Source organism: Phaseolus vulgaris, chromosome 1, assembly GCF_051622355.1.
Source record: "Phaseolus vulgaris cultivar YP4 chromosome 1, ASM5162235v1, whole genome shotgun sequence".
Classification (NCBI taxonomy): domain Eukaryota; kingdom Viridiplantae; phylum Streptophyta; class Magnoliopsida; order Fabales; family Fabaceae; genus Phaseolus; species Phaseolus vulgaris.
Genome location: NC_143498.1, coordinates 17,681,985 through 17,705,326, shown reverse-complemented (window position 1 = coordinate 17,705,326; position 23,342 = coordinate 17,681,985). Strand labels below are relative to the sequence as shown.

Sequence of the window (23,342 nt, the reverse complement as noted above, 5' to 3'; positions counted from 1 at the left end):
TTTGAAATAATATATAACTTTTATATATATATAGATTTATTTATTTTATATGCACTGAAGAAATAGTAATATTGTATTTTCTTATCAAATAGAGCTTTTTATTTTGTTTTACTAATAAAGTATCTCAACTTGATTAAGTTAATTCAAAACTTCTTTGATATTGGTAACTAAATAGTTTATTTATTTAAAAAGTTAGAGTTAAAGGAAGGAGTTTATGAACACAAATTCTTATTAGTAGTATGTAGTTTGAATTTATGATGGGTTTAAAGAGTTATTGGTAGTATTGTACAAATATATTAGTAGTTTATTAAAAAGTGAAACATTAATGAATATAGTGTTTTTAAATAAGAAAAAAAAAGTAATTGGGAAGAGATTGATTGAGTAAAGTTGAAAGGAAATAATAAATAGGAAAATATTGAATGAAATGATTAGGAAATAAAGTTATGGAAAAAGAATAAAAAAAAAAGGGAAATGATATTGACAATGAGAGGGATAAAATGGAAGAGAGTTGGTTTCTGCATGAATGGGAAGATATTAATTGGGAGTTAGGGAAGCATAAAGATGTTAAGACATGATTTGTTGTTCTTTTGAGTCCTTTGATGATTCGGTGCGTTACGGTGCACCGTACCCCTCGCAACAGGTCCACGTAATTGGTTACATCACTGCGTTCATCACATCAGTCCAAGTCCATGATAGGGACCGTACAGACCACCGCAGTAGATAGAAAGAGAGAGGATTTATGTTTTGATTGGATAAGGCATCAGAACCGAACCGGTTTGGAATAATACACCAATCATAGCGGTGGAGTAGAAGGATCACACTGCTCTCTTTCTTTCAATTTTTAACACTCATATAATAATAATAATAATAATAATAATAATAATAATAATAATAGGAATTTGAGTCTCCAAAGAGTGAATAAATATTTGAATATATAATTATTGAATAGATGGTAATAAGAGGGTGGTAGTTTTTGGAGAAAAAAGAAAAGGTGTGATGTTTAGTCCATGATTTTGAATGAATGATGATTAGTTGTTGGTTGGGGACACTAGCCCTAGCAAGGTATAGTGATATAGGCATGAGGGAGAAATTATTGTTATTATTCAACCTAGATTTCTTCTTTGTCATGTTAGAGACCACATGTGCAAATCAAAACACAATTCTTCCTCACTCCTTTACTTGTGTTAAATCATCAATTTTCAAGACACTCTGACTACTCAAACAATTCTTCTACTTCTTTTCTAATACTTGTTGTGTAAAGGGGTGTTTTCAGTTAAAAGAAAATAACTTTTTCATCACAACTTTCTTTTTTTCTAATTCCACACATTTTTTGTCCTAAAATATTCTAATTCAAATAGATCCCTATATCTATTTTTTAAATGCATCAAAATTAGTTTCAAATCATGTCTTCAACAATCTTGTTAGTCCACACACTTGTCATTCTATACTCAACTTGATATTTTTTTTTTTATATTGAATTATCATCTTGTTGTTGTAAGTTTCATATACGTTTTAATGCATGCCCATTTGTAAAAAGCTTTAAAAGTATATGGCACTAGAAGATTAAGAAATAAATCTGAAATAAGGGGAATGTAATAAAAGAGACATTTTTTCAACAATTAAAAAGACAATTTAATAACTAAATAATGAGATTGGTGAACAGAGGAGTTGATTCTCAATTAATATGTACATTTTTAGTAGTCTTATGACTTTTAATTATGAGATGCTTCTTGATTAATGTAAAACAGTAGAAAATTGTTTCCCTAACTTTGTCAGATGATAATAATGACAATAAAACCTCAAATTTTCTTTTTAACAAACTCAAATAAATATTAAAATAAGTAATAATGATGTTAGTGGTTAAACTATCAAGACATTACATATCCCCTTATTCGATGACTTTTACACTTTTAATGTTGAAAAAGAGTAACATTTTTCTACAAACTATCTTGCTCATGTAATATTAGTTCATAAAAACAGTGATTTAATATATAATATTAAATCACATCAAATTTGAGTTGATATTAATGAAATTATTTTAATAATTAAAAAAATAAAATAATATTATATCGTAATTTTATAACAGTGTAAACAAAAATACAATACTTCTCAATTTTAAAATGCTATACAAGTTTTAACAGATATATTGTCGTACTTTAATTAAAATTTCAATAATATATGTAAAAATTTATTATTAATACCAAATTTAGATATAGAGAAAATAAAAAATATTTTCAGTTAAATTTATATTTTTAAATAAAATAAAATTGTTCTTTATTGACCTCGTATTTTTTACTCTTTTACTAAAAATACTTTATTTTTTAAAATTCTAACAAAATTAAAAAAACTAGCTTCTGTCAAAATGAAACATAGTGAATGAATATTCTTGATGTTTTGCATATAAAGTTTTTATAGCTTGGTTGGGAGAAGACCTATGATGTTTGTGATCCTGATTTACCCTGTTTCACTACTTTATTCTTTAGAATATACTTCACAAAATCAATTAACCTCCACCAATTATTCAAGAAAAAGCAATATTAATTGTTCATATGTCTACTTTTCTTAGGTGAAAAAAAGCCATTCTCACATTAACTTCTTCATTGGTATGTGGAGAAAATTATCTACAAGATAAGGATAAAAAAAACAAAATAAAACTATTTTATCGGTTTTTATTGGGTTTATATTTACATATATTGGATCCAATTGATTTTAGCAAATGCAGAGACTGAATAGGGATTTCAAGTCTGCCCAATAAAAAATGTTAATTTAATATAATAAAAACTGAATTCCATACAAAATTATTTTTATTACTTCAAATTGAAAATTACTCTCCTTTTGTGTTTATAAAATGTGTAAATTTAGGTTTTAGAATTCTTAAATTCTTTTTCGTCTCTTCAAATTTTCAAATTACTATTTTTTAGTCCCTAATATTTATTTTAAGATAAACTAATGATATTTATTTTATGAATCTTAAATTCTTGAGATGACACGTACCAACATTATATTACAAGACTAGTATTTATCATTTGGAATGCTCTTTTAACTTTTTATTCAACACATGAGTAGTTAATTAGTTATAGGATAAAAAGGTGGTAATTTTCAACTTTAGAGAAACTAAGATAAAAATATTTACATAGATAAAATTTAAAACTCGATTATTTTAGAAGATTACAATTATATTTAAGCTTTTAAAAAATATATAGATGTTAATTTATATATATATATAATAAAATTTAAGGACACATCTGATTTCTCGATCCTCAATGAACAATATTAAACAGTTAACATTAAAAACAAGACTTTTATTTTCTATCCAAATTTTCAATTGTAAGTTTTACCATTATTTTTACCTAGATCCTAATTTATAAAAAAAAATTCGAACTTCAATTAAAATTATAAAATCGTGGTTAACTACACAAAACAATCATTGAAAATAAAGTAAAAATAATTAACAAATAACCAAATAATGTTGGAAAGGAGAAGATAAATTACATGATTCAGATAGTTACATCAACCTATAATAACAGCAATATGTTTAGTTACTCATAGATTTACACTAAATCAAGAAAAAAGAGGAAAGAGTTCAAAATATAAAAAATATTCTTATACGTGTATTTTGCATAGGATGATTTCCAGTATTTTTCAACTCCTTTATTTATAACATTTTGAGTATTTGTGACCCATTCTAGAGTGTCTTTATAGGTCAATAAACAACAATAGGGATGACACAAGGTATAATTAAGTTGTCCTAACCTTTTGACAATCTTTAAAAGTGTAAAAGATGTGCTTTTCGCTTAAGCAAGAATCTTAATTTTGTTTTTATCCCATAATCTTCTCATTTTCCTAAAAAAATAAAATAAAATAAAAATCATAAAAAGTAAATTTAAACTATAAAATTTCAATAATAAAAAAAAAGGATAAGTGACCAAATATAAGTTAAAATATGTCAAAATATACCAATATACCAATATTTTAGTAATTATCAAATTCTCTTTAAAAAGCGAATGATGATGAGTACATGAATGAAAATATATTTATTAGTTTTGAATAAATAAAAATTACTTTTTTTAGAATATAATTTACATTTTAGTTTTTACAAATAGAATTTACTTTTATTGTATTTTCTTTCATTTTTTTTAAAAACATAGCTAAATAGGGGTGTGAACATTAAAAGACGAGGAAACAAGAAGTATTTTGAAGACATCAAGTCCATCTTAAGTCCGTGATATTTTCGGCCAAGACAATACAAAGCCAAGGAATAAGTAAACAAAGCATGTGTGTATGACATAACATGTTAGGATGATGTAGACTTAAACTCTTCCTAATATTCTACAAAAGCTTACAAAAGATATGAATTTTTCAATAACTTTTTTCTCTTCTTATTGATTATTTAAGAACCTTGCCATAAGGAAGACAAGTTTAATTGCTAAGGAGTGGAGTGGGTTGTATATATTGGAATCCAAGAGCCAAAACAAAATAAAGGTCAAATTCAACAAGTAATATCAGAAACATGGGTAAATTCTCAAATATGACTTCATCATAAAAGACTTAAACATCCCTATTTCAACCTTATAAAATCTTTGTTCCTCAATTGTTCATTGTCAATTATGTTGAGTCTTTGAAATGTGATTTGTTAAAGCATTATTATGTATCTTATCTCATATCTGGTACAATGAGCAATTTCCCATTTAACTTGATTCACTTTTATGTTTGGGGACTTGTTTCAAAATCTATTTCTATAGCAAAATAGTTGTTACTATTATTGATGATTGTACTCGTGTCACGTGGACATATACATTATGAATAGTAAATATGAGGTCTTTCAAATTTTTGTTAACTTTTTCCATCTTGTACAAAATCAATTTGGAACAAAATATCAAAAGAAATAGTTATGATAATGGTAATGAATATTTGAATCAAGAATTCTCCAATTTTTTCTCTCATAATGGTATTGTTCATGGACTAACATGTGTTAACACTCCACAATGTAGAAAGGAAGAATTGCCATATTCTAGAGGTAGCTAGAGCCCTCTCTTGTTCTGATGTCTATTCCTAAAACCTATTGGAGATAAGTTGCATTAAGTACTACATATCTCATCAATAGGTTACCCACTTGTATTTAAAATTATGTTAGTCCTATTGAGTTTTTTTTTTTTTTGTCTTTTGTTTCCTGTACTCCTTTAGTGTCAAGTTTACCTTGTTGAGTATTTAGATGTTGTATTTGTGTTCACTTTCATAATCATAATCATAGTAAATTAGATCCTAGAGCTTTTAAATTTGAATTTATTGGTAATCATTCTAATAAAAAAAGGTAGAAATGTCATCTTTAAAAGATTCATTGTGTCTATATCACCATGGATGTCCTCTTTCATGAAACATAATCTTTTTTTGTCAACTCTAAACTGCAAGGGAAGAAAACACTTGAAGCATATGAGCTCTCCCTTTTGTCATTGCCATATTTATCATTGCGAGATGCTCAAGATCAAAGTGGTGATGTCACCATAAATGAGATCGAACAACCTATAGTGATGAAGAAGAGAACACAATTTTTGGAAAAATATATCAAAGAAGACAACCCACTTTGACTCCAAACAGGAAGAGTTATCTGACTTGGAGGTGAAGATTCCTAAAGGTAGCAATGAGGAGGTAAGTGTTACCAAGGATTTACCCGTTATATTGAGAAAGAGAAAATATTATAATTTAAATATCCTATTACTCAATATGTATGTATTGTCTTTCTAATATACATTGAAACTTTATTTTTGCCATTGATGCCATAAAAAGTGTTACCTCAGTTCCAGGAAGTATGATAAGTGAACATAGGACTCAAGTTATGAGATGAGATGGATGCATTAGAAAGAAACTCAACATGGGAGGTTTTTGAAAACCAAGAGACAAAAAGACAGTCGGGTGCAAATGGATAATTATATTGAAACATAAGGAAGATGGGTTAATAAACAAGTATAAATCTTGATTGATTGCAAAAGGTTATACTCAAACTTATGAGATTTACTATTAGGAGACTTTTTCTCTTGTAGCAAAGATGAATATAGTTTAAATTATTCTTGCTCTAGCAATTCATTTTGGACGAGAATTACATAAGTTGGATGTGAAAATACCTTTCTTCATGGAGATTTAGAGGAAGAAGTGTACATGAAGATTCCTCTTGGATTTAAAACTAATGGTGGAAGGAATAAGGTATGACTCTTAAAGAAAACCTTATATGGTCTTAAAACATCTCTAAGATCGGAGATATACGAAAGCAATGATTTTCTTACTATATAAGAAAAGTCAAAGAGACCATATCTTATTCATAAAACACTATTTTGTTACAGGTAAACTTATATTATTGTTTGTTTATGTGGATGATATGATTATGTAACTTATCATAATAAATTTTTAAGTTATAATTAATTATTTTATTCTTAAAACATTTTTTAAATACGTTTAAGTTCAAATCAATGTGCATTGTAACCTTAATTAAGTGAATCTAATCTAAATGCACATTCATTCACACACATAAATAATAAACACTCAATACATTTAATTCATCATCAAAATGCACCATTGTAAAATAAAATTTCCAAACATTAAAATCCTTATTTAGCCTGATCAACAAAATAGGTCAACTTTATTTGTTTCAATCATACTTGTTGAAAAAACAAGTTGAATCAAGTTGGCCTCTCATAAAATAATAGACTAAAAATTCTAGCTCATCTTATCAAAGGGTGGTTAACATGTTAATAGATTAATATGTCAAAATGATTTATTTTATAAAATTGATTTGAATAGATAAATATATTTAAATAATAGAAAATATATTAATAAATTAAATTTTTCTTTAGAAAATATAAACAAACAATAATAATAAATATGTATTTTTATTTTTAAGATCAATAAAAAATTTAAAAAATACATAATAAATTTTAAACTTTAATTTTTAATATATTTTTATTTTAAAAAAATGAATGTTGGCTAGATGAGATAAACAACAATAAATTAACTAATTAAAATACATAACCCAGTCTTATCTAGGCTAAAATATTGTAATCTCATGGATCTTGGACTTACTTTACTACTAAGTTCTTAGCCATGAATCAATAGTCATTGACATCCTCAAAGTGGCATTTGTCATCATGATGAAGTGAAAATAAGTTATAAATTCCTATATCTACGAATTGTGTCTCAATTAAGAGGAAGAATGGAAAAGGTAAGTGGGATAATGAAAAAATAAAACAAATAAAGAGATCATATACTACATAGGATGTGTTTGTGTATGTTTGAATTGTGTGAACCAATAATCAAATAATAAATACTTATGTATCCAATTAGTTTGAATTCAATTTTCAATCCTCTAAATAGAAATTTAAGCAACAATTTACTTTACATCTGCAGACACATTAGTTGTAAAATTTAAGTAAATGAGTAAATTTGAGTTGTTACTAGCTTCACAAACAAAATTTGAAAATAGGACATGTAACAATTTTCAAAAAAACATGTAACATATGGGGTTATAGGAGTTATTTATGTTTGTTTCCCCTTCTTGGTGTGCTAAAGATATTTGTAACATCATTTACTCAAAGGTTTTATTTTGCTGATGTGTACATTTTGCTCCCTCGTTTTGCTCTCATTTGTTAAATTCTCAACATGCACTAATTTGTTGTGGACCATTCCATTGAGGATCTCATCCTTGCCATGTGAAGGTGGGTCACCCACACTACCCATGAGAACTTGTTTTTACTCACAAAGAATATGTCATTCAATGCTACATTTTTGCATACAAGGTATACCTCCATCACAATCTTTATTCTATTTAGGTACTATGTTGCATTCTATGAAACCACATGAGTTAATATGGTAATTACTTACATTTTACACTTATGTTCGCAACAATGTATGAAATAGAAAATTTAGTTATGTCATAGAAAATTTGGGTTTACTACACATGAAAATTCATTAAATCATAACTATAATTAGAATATTATGAATAAAGCCAGTTTATGACCTAATAAATTTGGTAAAACCTACAATAATTTTTTTGTCAAGATCAATTATCGGTAAAATCAATGGATATTTTACACATATAGTATGATAATTAAAAAGAACAATTACAATTTGATTCATATAGATAAAATTAAAAAAATTAATATTATGAATTAATTTTCTCAAACACATGTCCCTAAATACTTTTCACTAATAATACGAGGTTAAAAAATAAAAATAAAAACACATGGTTGGCTCTCTCACTTTCCTTTTTTTCTTCCCAACCAATGTTTGGACTTTTGTTATATATTATTTACTTTTACTGTGCCCAAATGTCAATAATTCAACAAAAGTCCTATTTTAGCAACCCTACCATTAACCATTATTAATTAAGTTCATCTTGTTGACTATATTTCTTAATAATGTTATAGCTTACAAAGTGTCTACATCTAAGTCAGAAAGTTTCTTTTCCACTTGATAATGAGAGTTCATGTGTAGCAAATTATTAACATGACTTTTGTATTTTTTTAATGGTAATGGGTGTAGAAAGTGTTCATAAGCTGGCAAATTTTGTCTTTCAACTTGTACAATTCAAAACAAATACCTAGCGATTTGACGTTTATATACTACCACACTAATTATCCAACTAAAAAGAATGGTTAGACGAAAAGGTTTTTTAATAAAATGATAGTTGTAGTTACACTTAATTATGATTAGGAAAATGAGAAATTAAAGAAGAAGAATAATAATGGTTAGGTCATGTTATTGCGACAAAACTTTTCTTACCCTTGGTCTTCGATTTTTTCAATTGTTGACTGTCTCGATCTAACGTCTTTTCAATCTTCTGACAGAGATCCTTCTAATAACACTTTGACACTCAATTATTTAAGAATCAGATACACAATTATTCAATTTTCTAATAATACAAATAGAGATCCTTCTAATGACACTTTGACACTCAATTATTTAAGAATCAGATACACAGTTGTTCAATCTTCTAATAATATAAATGAAAAGATTTTTTAATAAAAAAGAATAATTGTGATTCTACTTACATAATAGGAGAAGGAGAAATTAGAAGAAGAAAGATAATAAAAAAATAAAAAGAGAAAAGAAAGGTAATGATCGTTTCCATTTTGATATTGCGCCTTCAATGATTGACCAGAATTGCAGCCATGTGAAGTACATGAGGACTACAAGCATTGCAAGATTATCCAACCACTATGTCTCTATGCAAAACTCTATTTTATTCAAAGCTTGGAAAATAATGATATCCAATGATCAACGTATAAGGGTGTTTGATTTTTGTGAGATAGTGGAGAAAAATTAAATAAAAAATTCCTTCTTTTCTTATTTTCTCACTTACCTTTTTCATTTAAAACACCTTTTCTTCTTATATCTTATTTCATTATTTGATGTGTGGCATGTGATTTGAACACGCTTGATTAATTAGTACTAATTCCACCGCCGTAAAACTCACCCATTTCCCTCTTTTCATTTATTTCTATTTCACTTTCATCAATTACAAGTTTTAGTTGCTCCAAAAATCCCCTCCTATTCTCCAAAACCTAATAATTAGTCTTCATAACTTTGATAACCCACTTCTAAGAACATTATTTCCACACTTTTTAAGTCAAATTTCAAAATATTTTTAATTAACTTCAACAAAACTATAACCACCTTAAATTAAGAAACCAGTTAGTGTTTTGTGTTGTTGATCCAAAAACATGAAACTACATCACATCTATTAGTTTATGGTTTATCTTCTCACTTGTTTGTAATTTAATTTATAAAGAAGATAGAAAAGATGAAAAAGGGCCAAGACTTTTGCTAGTGTACCCCATTTGTATTGTATTGTATTTGATTTGATTCCTTATAACTCAGCATTGTCCCAAACACAAAATAGAAGGCCTACTATAAAGTTTACTTTAGAATCTACTACTTTTTAGTTTGAGTGTTGCATGTTTTGTTGCAATAATAACCATTTTTATAAAAGGTTTTAAATAGACTACTAATAAATACCTTATTATTTTAAGTTAAGAGGTTACATATATTGTAAAATTAATTTATTTTTCATTTCTCTAAAAAAATTTGTCTTTAAAAATTCTCAGACAATTGTTTATGCTTTTTATTTTCAAAAGTTGTCATTTAAAAGGCAATAGAAAATAAATCAAATCTACCTATTTTGTAAAACTGGGTTTTTAAATTGGGTTTTCTGTGAATAAGTTAAGATTTCTCTAACTCTTCTTTGTTCTTTAAACATTTATCATCCTCAGCACAATATTTAGAGGTAAGGGATGTTATCTTAAACTACTTAGTTTGATAATTGGATTTTTAAAGGAAATGTTGTGAAAAAATGTAAAATGAAACCTAGTCTAAAATAATTGAAATATTTTGTGATATAAAATTGTCTTTGAACTAAGTTGAAGAATTTGAAGGTTCAAGTGTTAAGATTTTGAATTCAAAAAATGATATGAGAAAATATTGTGATGTTGGTTTAAATAGCTTTTTTTTTGAGAAAATATTTAAATTTTTCTTTGAATGTATTGTTGATTTTATTTGATTTATGAATGGTTGATTTTGAGATGTATTCCTAGTCTTGATTTGTTTTATCCCCGTATGTTACGAGCTTTAGAAAACTATTTGAACTGAAAACAAGTTTATTTTATCCTTTTTTGAGATAAAGAAATTATTATATTTTGATATAACTTTTTAATCCTTTATTCAAACCCTAAATATACATATATATGCTAAAATTATTTATATATAAATATTTATATTGATCCAAGTTAATTTACTCTTTATTTTTTTATTTATAAGAGTATGATTACTGTTATAATCGTATGAAGACATATTATTACACGTCAAAATTTCAGTTGGGCTAACATAAAAGAGATTTCAACTTTTTTTAATATATTGTATATTTATTTATATTTGTTTTTTACAACCTATATTGAGAGAATCATACATTTATTTTGTTATAATTTCAAGAAATGTATGAAAATATAATATAATTCTTTATGATAAGTTTATATATATATATAACACTAAAATGTGAATACAAATTTCAAAATATGAAACTAAACACACATTTCACTGGACACCTCAAAGAGTTTAATTGAAAAATGTTAATTAGTTATGTTTATAAATTTTTTTTTATTAAAGGACTATTTTAATCTAAAATATTGAGCTACAACTCCCTGAAATAAAAACACTAAATACAAAAATCTATTATTTTTTTTATCGGTATACTTTTCAACTGTCTCTTTATGAAAGTAATTGATAAGCCATTTCAATTTGTTTTAAGTTATTAGACGAAAGTTAATAGTTTATAAGGTAATTTATAGAGTTGGAAATATTTGATGAAATTGTTTATTGATGTGATTAATAAACATAAAGTTATATAAAAGAATATATTTTTATAAATTTTATTTTCTTATCGACATACATACACCTATAAGTATATTATCATAAGTTATAAACTTTCTTACTAAACATATTAATTAATTTGGTCTAATAAAATAAGTTGGATGTTAAATTATTCAATGCATATCAAAACACTTAAGATTTATGCCATATTTATTCGTAAAACCACCTCATTATAAAGATTTGACATACATTATTTTAGGGCCCATTTGTTTAAAGGTTTTAAAAAATGTGATTTATTTTTGTTAAATAAACGACTAGCTATTATTTTAGTTGCAATTACAAAGATAACTTTTCCTTTTGAAGTAATCATAGTTACATTTTTTTTCAGAAGTTGATCAAAATAATTAGAAATGTAATTAGTTTTGGAGTTTCCAAGAATTTAAATAAACGATAAAAAAAATTAAAAGATTTTTAAAATTTAAGTGATTTTCATGAAAGAAGAAAAAAGAAATTAAGATTACTTAGATTACCATAATTTGATGAAAGATGGATGAGAGGAAAAAAAGTGATTAAACAAGAAACATGATAGATGAAATGATGCAAAAAGAAAAAGAGATTTAAAGGGTTGAATAAATGAAAAAAAATGAAAAATAGAATTAAGTGTTGAATAGAGGAGAGGAAGAAATAGGGGTAGCATGCGGTTATGATAACGCATGACGAATGCATGGTGGTCCTAATGCATTTATGAGAGTAGATGATTAAACAGTTGAAATTGATAGATATCACAAACACTGTTCCAAACCCAAAAATGAAACACAACAACTCTCCACTTCTGTTGCTCCAAACTACACCAATTTTGCAACTAACTCCAAACCCAACAAATTAATGCCAATGGATCATGCTGTGCTACTTTCAAACATTCAAAACTAAACAAAAAAAGTGGAAATGAATGGATAGAATGAGGAACAACACAGGACCACACAAATGCTCTGCTCATGTCATCATCCACTTAGGACTTTCACTCACAAACAAGACAAAATAAATAAGTAACCCACCATCGAATCTTCTATACATTCTCCTCATACACTTTACTCTAACTTAATTTTAACATCAAATTTTGCATTTATTTATATATTATAAAATACTGTAAACGTTAACAAAATTACTATAAGCAATAATTATACAATCTATACATATATTGTCTTGGACATTTTCTGTCAAATTGATATGCTTGAAAATGTGTTTTGAGATAAAGAATGAAACTGATTGAAAAAAAAAAATGACAGGAGTCAAAAGTTATAGAAATTGATTGAATCTAATTACATTCATTTTGATTTACTTGAATAATATATATAATAAAATTATAAATATTGGGGTGTGTTGGAGATTTTACATCAACCAGAGATTATGACATTTCATTGTATATAAGTGGGTGCAATCCTCACCCCATGAGCCGGTTTTATGAGATTGAGTTAGGCTTAAAAGTTCACTTCTTAATATGATATCAGAGTCATTTAAAGTCTATCCTAACGAGTGTTTAGTGGGCTTATCAGGCCACCCGCTATCGGACCGTTATTGGACCACGTATAATATGTTATCCCACACACGAGTTCTGTCACTCTCGGTGTGAGGGAGAGGGGGTGTGTTGGAGATTCCATATCGACTAGAGGTAAACTAATTATTAATACAATAATAACGGTAAATAATTTAAGAATAATAAAATATAAATTAATAATGAAAAATAATCTTTTATTATAGTGTGAGACGAAAAAATGATATTTTTTGAGATCTGAAATTGTATGTGGTAGTGCAATTGAATGTTTGAAATGAAGAAGTTGATATGTACATGAGAAATAGGATTTAGAAGGAAAGCACATGGTGGGAATTTGTTTTTGAGTGGTTTGTAAGTTAGTGGAGGTTAAGAAGTTCCGAATTGCTTTGGACTGTACGATGTTTATTCTCCATGGTCAAACTGTGAACAGGAAACAGAAAGGTACATGGTCCACACAAAGCCCTAAAAATCTGTAACAAAAACACATCAAATGGGCTTTCAACACCACTTTTACCGAATTTCACTCTTTAGGAGTAACATGGGTAGGCCCACTTCAAGAGCCACAGGTTAAAACAACACATTAGTCAAAAGCTGCTACATCAGAAATAAAAAGCTACTACCCACAATATTATGGACCACTAAATTCATTTTTCTAATAATCAAACTAGTTACATGAAATCAAACATTATGTAAACCCAATTCTATTCAAAAAATAATCATAATTTCTCTACATTATTGTTAAAAGACATTTATATGGTTATGTGAGAATTAATATTTTCTGGGAAAAAACAAGATTTGTGACAATGACCAAACATTGTCTCAGTAGCCAGTGTAGTAACTTTATATCGCTTTGTGTTGAGTATATGTAGGTGAGAAGATATCAATGGTTGCCAAAAACAATAAAAAAAAAGTTGAAGTGGCTTAGGTTTGATGAATTAATTAGCATAATTTATATCTAAGGCCTTGTTTTTTTTAATCTTTACAACTATTATTATTATTGTTAACTAAATGGGTTGGTATAACTTATGTTTGATGTGAGTTAGGTTGCATACCTCCAATGAGTAGTCTGATTTATTTTCTCTTGTATTATGAAAGAATCCAATATGGAATAAAACAAAAGAATGGACGCAGGTTGTGTTTGGGGTGATCACTTTAGGCTTGAAGACTACTTTAAACATAAAAGTTTTAATTTTTTTTTTTCAATAGTTTTCACATATTTTTAAATTAAAAGAGATGACATAAGAAAAAATAGGAGAGAGAGAAGAAAAAAGAGAAGGGAGATTAAGTTTTCTTTAAAATTTCATTATTCTATTTTTACAAAAACTCTTTTTTTTTTTAGATTTAAAAGTTATTATGAAATTAAAACTCAAAATAAGTAGGTTATAAATAAATAAAATATTTGGCAACTCTTTTTTTTTCTTAATTTAATCAAGAAGTAATTTATTCATGAAGAAGAATGAGAACAGACGAAGAAAGAAAATAAGAGTTGAATACATAATAAACAAACTGTACCGGTATGGGCGAGGCCGAGACCCACATGTCTGTCTAAGGCCGAGTCCACCTGATCGAGACCAAGGGAACCTGGCGAAGACTTGAGAGATTTGGCCGAGATGACGAGGCCAACGACCCACTTGGCCGAGACCTTAGAAGACTTGGCCGAAACGACCAAGACCATGGGAAATTGGCCGATGGCCGACCCATACCAGGGGGAACTTGGCCGACGACTGACCCCTATTACCGTTAACGCTCAAACCAAGATCAGTGAAGTTAACCCATCATTAAGAATTAGGTAATACAATCCTAAGTGGTATCCACCTCGATAAACGGGGCCAACAAGGAAGGCCCATTAGAATAATATAAATAGCACGCATCCCAAGGAGTAAGGTATATCATTTATTACTGTTCACCTACCTGGGAGCTGACCACCCGCTTTACTGACTTGAGCGTCGGAGTGCATTCGCAGGTACCCCCACCATCCGGTGTTCACTCGAGTGCCAAAGGAAAAACAGGAGGACGAGAAGAATCCCAGCTCATCACCCAACAAGCTGATAAGGAAGGAGAAGAAGACTTCAACAGTTCTCTAGGTCCCATCTCCCTAGTAGGAACAATTGGCACCCACCGTGGGACCGAGGGAAACTAGCTGAAGGAAAAAAGTATATGGTCTAAACCAGAAGCATGGAGAGAATGACTGAAGCCGACCAAACAATGCTACTGTTGTCTCTCCAGAGAGAGATGGCCGAGATGAGAAGGAAGGCCGAGGAGGTTGCTCAGAAAAACGAGCAAGAGCTGAAGGGAGGTGTAGGGAGAACGAAGAGATGAAGAAGAAGCTGGGGGAGGGAGGACCCTCCGTCATACCGACGAATGTTGTTGGCAAGTCCTACACCTCTCCCCCCGACCTAGATGTGGCCGAGGGGACGAGAGGCCGACCCCCTCCCCGAGAAATCGAGATGGGCGACGAGTCGTGCCTAATCAGGTCCACCCGGACGACCCTGACGGCCGACCCGAAGTGCCGACACCCCTTTACCAACACCATCATCGAAGTCCCACTGCCTGAGAAGTGGAAGGGTTTCAACCGAGACCGATATGACGGGTCGACCGACCCAGACGAGCATATGGACGCCTACACCACCCATATGAGTCTCTACACCTCGGACGACGTCGTGCTGTGCCGAGTGTTTCCCACATCCTTGAAGGGTGCAACCCTTAGTTGGTTCACCAAGCTCTCACCCAACTCCTTCGGTAGCTTTGCCACGCTCGTCGCAAAGTTTGAAACCCAGTTCGCGACTAGCCGGCCACACCATCTGACCTCCATCGCCTTGGTAGGCATCCGCCAGGAGAAGGGAGAATCATTGAGAACCTTTGTGGATAGGTTCAGTAAGGTGGCAATGAGCATCCGGAATCTAAGTCCGGATGTTGCCATGCACCACATGCTGACGGCCCTTCGTCTGGGGCTCTTTGCCGACAACCTGTGCATGCAGTCGGCCGATAGCTTGGACGAGCTGAGAAAAAGAGCTGCTAAGTACATGTAGCTGGAAGAACTCCGAGAATTCCGCAACCAGGCCCGTGCCGAGGCCGGCGGGGAGAAAAACAAGGAAGAAAAGGATCGCTAGGGACGGTCGGGTCAAAGAAATGACCGACGTTGGGACAACCGAGACCGGCCGATCCGGTTCTCAAGATACACACCCCTGACGATCGAGAGGGGGAGGATTCTGGACGAGGCCCTCAACACCGAGTTGATCCCTCCTCCAAGAAAGGTGGCCAGCCCAAATAATGCCGACCGGAGGAAGCAGTGTCGATATCACCAAAACACCGGACACTCGACCGAGGAGTGTCAGGCCCTTAAGGATAAGATCGATGAACTTATCCAAGCTGGGCATCTTCGCCGTTTCGTCAGGAACGGCCGAGACCCACCCCGCCGGGCGGACCCACCCAGGCGGACGAGGTCACCCCAACGCGACCAAAATGACCAAGACAACAGGGGCGACCGACAACCCGCAAGGGACGATCCCCCCCAAAGAGACGACCCCCCAGGGAGGCCGATAGGAGAGGTAACCGAGAGGTTATCAACACTATACCCGCTGGCTTCGCCGGGGGAGGAAGCACGAACAACGCCCGAAAGAAGCACCTCCGGGCGGTACACCAAGTAAACGCGGTGGCATTCTGACCGAGGATGCCACCCATCACGTTCATGAACGAGAACTTTAAGGGCGTAGACTACCGTCAGCAGGACGACCCGATGGTGATAGCGGTCGATATAGACCGATTCACCATACGGAAGACCCTTGTGGACCGGCATACCCTGCCAACACCTCTCCCGGCTCAGTCTCGATGAAGCCTTAACCGGCATACCCTGCCGAGACCGACCCTCAGGTTTGGTCTGGACGAAGCCTTAACCGGCACACCCTGTCAACACCTCCCTCAGCTCGGTCTGGATGAAGCCTTGACCGGCATACCCTGCCAAGACCGACCCCTAGGTTTGGTCTGGACGAAGACTTAACCAGCATACCCTGCCAACACCTCTCTCAACTCGGTCTGGATGAAGCCTTAACCGGCATACCCTGCCGAGACCGACCCCCAGGTTTGGTCTGGACGAAGCCTTAACCGGCATACCCTGCCAACACCTCCATCGGCTCGGTCTGGATGAAGCCTTAACCGACATACCCTACCGAGACCGACCCCAGGTTTGGTCTGGACGAAGCCTTAACCGGCACACCCTGCCAACACCTCTCTCGGCTCGGTTTGGATGAAGCCTTAACCGGCATACCCTGCCGAGATCGACCCCCAGGTTCGGACGGGACGAAGCCTTAACTGATTATTTAACTTGCTTGATTAACATCGCAATTAATGGTCGAACGCCCAGTTATACTTGCTCGATTAACATCGTAATTAATGGCCGACCGCCCAAATCAACTTGCTCGATTTAACAATCGCAATTAAATGGTCGGGCGCCCACTTTTACTCGTTCAATTAAACATCACAATTAAATGGCCAACCACCCATTTTTTAATTGTTCGATTAAAAATCACAATTAAGTGGCCGACCGTCCATTTTTTACAATTAAGTGGCTGACCGCCCATTTTTACTCGTTCAATTAAACATCACAAGCGACCAATCGGACAATCCAGACAAACAATCGACACGATTGACTTGTGCGAATTTATAGAAAGAAAAAAGCAACGAGATATATTAAATTTGCAAAAGAAGGAAGCCACACCCCGACCTCGGAGGAAACAAAATAAAAAGACAAGGCCACAACCCGGCCAAGGGCGAAACCCAGTCTTGGATCTCCATGCACTCTCCCTCCTCGGCCTCGACCTCCCCCTCATGGGTCCCGGCCGCCGGAGCCTCCTGTGCCGCTAGAGTCCCCACCTCAGCACTCGGAACCAACCGATCCTGGTGAACCTCATAATCCATGTTGAATTCACTAGTGCCCGGCAGCCCCCCATAGAGAACATGGGCTTGGCGCACTGCTCGGTCGAAGCACTGCTTAAGCAACTCCTCCGACTCTTCATAGTTTTGGTCGAGCTTAGCCTCGACCTACTCCTTGGCAACTTGGAGGGCGGCCAACTCAACGACCGAGACGAGAGCTTCTCCTTGGCCGTCTTCTTCACCTCGACAGCTTCAGCTGCCGCCCTCAAGGCCTCCTCCTTGGCCAAAGCCAAAATCCGCCTCGCCTCGGCAACACTTTTCTCAGCGAGCTCCCTCTTAGCAACCTCCCGGGCAGCGCTGGTTGAGAGGCCGTCGTTGGCGGCTAAGGATCGCTTCAGATTCTTGCGAGCCTCAATCAGCTCCTTCTCCAACCGAGAGATGACCTCGGCGTGCCGGTCACGACCTTCGATCCAGGGGGTTGATTGACCGGATCGACTCCCGAGTCTCCTCGAAATAGCCACGCGAACTCTGCGCGTGAATTTGAGACTCCCCCCTAGAAGATCTAGGGCCGAGGTCGATGGCCGACGTCCACCAACTGGAGCATCGGATGTTTGCTCCATGTTGCCGAGGGGAGAGAGAGCGCGCCTCGACCATCTCACGGCAGGGAGGCGGCGTCGGCATAGAGCCGGGGGAACGAGTGGTGGTGGCAATGTTACCACCATCCCTCGTACTCTTCTTAGACTTGCGGGAAGGGTCGGTTGAGTCCCTCTCAGCAGCAGGGGTGGCCGGGGCGTTCGCAGGTAGAACGTTGATGCTTCGACGTCCCATTCGGTCAGCCGCCCTCTTTCGATATTCGTCGAGGACGCTAGCACCGACCGGTTTCTCTTGAACCATCCTTGCTGCAAATCAAAAAACACAAGTTAGAAAATGAAAAAGGAAAATACCGACCGACACAACAAAAGACGAGCCCATATCCCTAATGGTCGCCCAACGCGCCGTCTCGGTATATGCACCGATCAGCGATCGACAAGGAAGCTTCCTCGGGTGTGTGTCGAAGAAGGAGAGAATCTCCACCTCCTCCTCACTCTCCGTCGGCCTCGGCCAAAACTTAAAATCTTTGGGCTTGGAGGTCCAATACAGGGGGAACCGAGACCGACCGAATCGGTCAAAGAAAAAGGTCGTCGCCTCGGGCCGAATGACGACCTTGACGAACCTTTCCTTAAACCTCTTGTACGAGACCACAAAAGGGTCGAACAAGAAGTACCCTGGTCGGTCGGCCAAGGAAAGCCAAGAGGCAAGACGACCGAGGTGAGAACCATAATATGAAAGAAAGGAAGAAGAGGTGGGACGAAGCCGCATGGTGTCACACAACAAACGAAACGCTTGAAGGGACGCCCACGTATTTGGATGCACTTGGGTGGGTGCCACGTTGAGCGCCCGAAGGACGTCCATTGTGAACTTATCAAAGGGAAGGGACACATGAAGATCTGAAAAGAAGCAAGTGTACATGTAAAAAAAGGGAGGACCGACACCAGCCCGGTCTATACACACCCTCTCGGTTAACCCGCAAGGCAAGATCCTAAAGTAGTCTGGATCCCTAGAATCGTCGGAATTCTCGCCCGCCTTCAACACCGGGTACTTGGCCAAAAATGTGGCCACAGACTTCTCGGTATCATAAGTGGACGAGAACTCAACAACCTTGGGATCCACCCAACTAAGATCCACGAGCGGAATGGCCGTCGGGGGAGAGTCCGGTCGGTCAATAACGTTGGGCGGAGGAGAGTCCGGCCGACCGACAACGTTGGCCGGGGAAGAATCCAGCCGGTCGACGACGTTAGCTGAGGGAGAGTCCGACCGGTCAACAGCGTTAACCGGGTCGTCCCCCCTAACCACCTCTACCATGGGTGGCACCTCGACCACCCCAACCGACAAGGAATCGGTGGCAAATGAAGAAGAAGAGGTTGACAAAGAAGAGGAAGAAAGCCCAAGGGTAGGAGAGGGGCGACCGAGAGAGGGGGAAGAATGGTCAGACGAAGAAGACGTTGGCCGAGACACGGTCGACATCACTAACCTTGTAAATATTGGACGAGGCCGAACCTAGCAAAAAAGGGCGAGAAGTCACTCGGATCTCAGAGCTAGGGCGGAAGAACACTCGGCTATCAGACAGGCTCACAAATGAAAACATAGCGTCACGGCACTATGGAGACCCCTATTTATAGGGTGGGCCTCGGAATTCGAAGCGCCAAATCAATCCCAACCGTTAAGGTCTCTCGAATCCAACGGCCCACAACGGTCCCCACCCAAAAAAAACCCCTCATTAATGCCAATCATGTCACGTCGCCTAGGGTCACGTCACGCCGCCTAGGTCACGTCATACCTCGAGAAATGAAACAACCGCACGGTCAAGGGAGACCGACCGACACCCATCATTAAAAACTCATCAGGCACATCTAGCATATCTGCCCTCGAGCCTGGGGGGCAAGTGTACCGGTATGGGCGAGGCCGAGATCCACCTGTCTGCCCGAGGCCGAGTTCACCTGACCGAGACCAAGGGAACCTAGCGAAGACTTGAGAGATTTGGCCGAGATGATGAGGCCGACGACCCACTTGGCCGAGACCTTAAAAGACTTGGCCGAAACGACCAAGACCATGGGAAATTGGCCGATGGCCGACCCATACCGGGGGAAACTTGGCCGACGGCCGACCCCTATTACCGTTAACGCTCAAACCAAGATCAGTGAAGTTAACCCATCATTAAGAATTAGGTAATACAACCCTAAGCGGTATCCACCTCGATAAACAGGCCCAACAAGGAAGGCCCATTAGAATAATATAAATAGCACGCATCCCAAAGAGTAAGGTATGTCATTTACTACTGTTCACCTACCTGAGAGCTGATCACCCGCTTTACTGACTTGAGTGTCAGAGTGCCTTCGCAGGTACCCCCACCATCCGGTGTTCACCCGAGACCGAGTGCCGAAGGAGAAGCAGGAGGACGAGAAGAATCCTAGCTCATCACCCAATAAGCTGACCGACCGAAGGAAGGAGAAGAAGACTTCAACAATTTTCTAGGTCTCATCTCCCTAGTAGGAACAGAAACAATGAAATAAAAAACAATAGAACAAAAAGAAAGTGGGAATTATAGAGAAATTTAATATTTTCTTCTATAAGCATGCATGTTTAGTTTCAAAAAGAAATAAAGAAAAAGAAAGTAAAAGAGAAGAAAAATAAAAGAAAGATAAAATATATATATATATATTTACTTTTGTACTTTATTTTTACACCTCGTTGATATTTTTTCTTGGAGTCTTGTGTCTTACCCTATGAAGCTCGGATACGGTCAAAAAGGCGTCGTCGGTGTTTCCGATACATCACGGACACGAACACGCGACGGAAGCGTGCTTTTTATTGGGCCGGAAACGACCCTCTTTCAGGATACGCCGGAGGAGACACGTTTCCCTCCTTGGACACGCCAGAAAAGCTAGAAAAAAAGATGTGGTTCAGTGTTTTAAAGACCTCTTCTCTTCCACACTAAATCTCAGGTCAAATATGATAAAATCTCAAACAAAATATTAAAATCTCCAAAAAGTAAAAGTTAAATTATGTTTTTCTTGATTTTTTTTCATATAACAAAATATATTACTACATTTTAATTTATATATAGCCGTGTCTCGTGTCCTATAATTTTCAGTTTAGCCGTATCTCCGTGTCCGTGTTGTATCTGTGCCCGTATTCGTATCTGGGCTTCTTAGGTCTTACCTCAATCATCAATGTTCACCATCAGCCATCACAAACAACTAGCACAAAAGCAACCATCACCACTTGAAAATGAAGAAGAAGACACTATCTACCATACTAAGAAAATTATTGTTGGAATTTATAAAAAGTATGGAAGAAGAAGGATAAAGTATGGAGGTGTAGGGAGAATTTTCCAAAAATAGAAGTTAGATAAGTTATTGCTCTTGCTATTCACACCTTTCTCCTTGTCTCTTTGTTCCAAATATGGATGAAATAGTTTTTGACGTGGATCTTAAACAAGAATCCTCCCTCGTTTGTTATTGATCGAAATCAAATGAGAGAGAAAAAAAAAGGAAGTTACCCTCCCCTCTTCTAGTGTAACGAACATAATTTAAAAAGTTCTTGACCCTCAATTTTTACATAGCATTTTGTTGCTTAAATTTACTTTGAAATTATAACTAATTTAAAGATGAAAAATAATTATTGGAGAGTGTTGATTTCTCGTAACTGAAAAGAGATGGGCAGAAAGAGAAAAGGAAAGTGTGGAGGGCAGACAGAGAGAGAAGTAGAGTAGGAGGAAACAAAAAGAGAAAAGAATGAGAGAGAAAGAGCAGGAATTGTAGAAATGGTTCTTTCCAAAAATTTCTTCTACCCTTTTGAAATATATTCCTCTTTCAGAATTAAGCTACTGCATACGTCAAGAGCTTTATTTTTCAAATTCTCCTTTTAAAGAAAAAAGTAAAAGAATAAAACATTACCATAATAGGGAGTTGTGATAGGCACACCTGAAACTGAAATGTATTAAGTCAATTATTGGCATCTTATGGAATAATAAAAGCAGTTTTTTTTGTGTACCAAAATTTATTCCAATGTACTAATGTTGTGATATATGGTGCCTCAAAAGATAAATGAAAATCGCTCCCACTCTTTATTCGGACGCAATTTTGAGTGGTTGTGACCCCAAACTTAACGAACCAAAACATTCTAAATTTGGTAAAATGTTAGGTGACGGAAAGGAATTAAAGAATGGTTACCATTCAAACTCTTCCTTTCTGATAGTGTCATATATCACACAAATCTTAAATAGAATGAGTGTTTCTCATATTTAACTAACTTGTTGCCACTTAAAGCCTATCTGGCGTAGTCAAGATAGATAAAATTATTCTGAAAGGTATCTTCATTTTTCACAAAGCCGATGTAATCGTGTCATGCATTAAAATTTTGCAAACAAGTTGTTGTAAGATATTTACAAGAATTATAATCTCCTTTTAGGAACATAGAAATGGCCATGCTTGTGCCATGTATGTCTTCAGCAAAATGACTTCAACGCAGTTTGTCTTGAACACCAACTCTTTTAAGATTTGAGGGTTTTCGCCACACCCTAGTAAAAAATAAACAACCACCCCAACGCAAGTCGATAAAGTTCCATAAACCCTCCAAAAAGGCTTCGTGAATGGAATAAATAAAATAACTTTGTAAAATAACAAGTACTGGGATGTTGGGCTGCTTCAGATAAATTTTCCTTCCAACATTGGGTTATATGGTCCACTCCACATGGTCCGGAGCCAATGATAACAAAACAAGATCAACCTGGTACTAATAGAACTCCCTCCACGGCAGGGTCTAGCATAGGTTTGGGCTTGAACCCATTATGCAAGAGGATTGCGTAAACCTCTGTGACTTGGCAACAACTCTAAAGTTAAAAGTTTATGATATAGACTCATTTGACATAAGGGATTAATCTTGTGTACTTGCACCACTAATAACTTTCTCCTCCGATTCATTAGTTAGATTCATTGTTTTCATATTTTACAGAAAATTATTAATTGAC

At 35.1% G+C, this 23,342-nt stretch overlaps 1 protein-coding gene across 1 annotated transcript; it reads left to right on the top strand.

The window, feature by feature from the left end:
• Positions 1–15,351: 15,351 nt before the first annotated feature.
• LOC137815544 (uncharacterized) lies at positions 15,352–15,933 on the top strand. Its single transcript, XM_068618660.1, has one exon. The coding sequence runs from the start codon at positions 15,352–15,354 to the stop codon at positions 15,931–15,933; it is 582 nt and encodes a 193-aa protein (XP_068474761.1).
• Positions 15,934–23,342: the final 7,409 nt, after the last annotated feature.

Bases quoted from the DNA above. Each gene is read 5' to 3' on its own strand.
- LOC137815544 (XM_068618660.1), top strand. From the start codon at position 15,352: ATGGGCGACGAGTCGTGCCTAATCAGGTCCACCCGGACGACCCTGACG.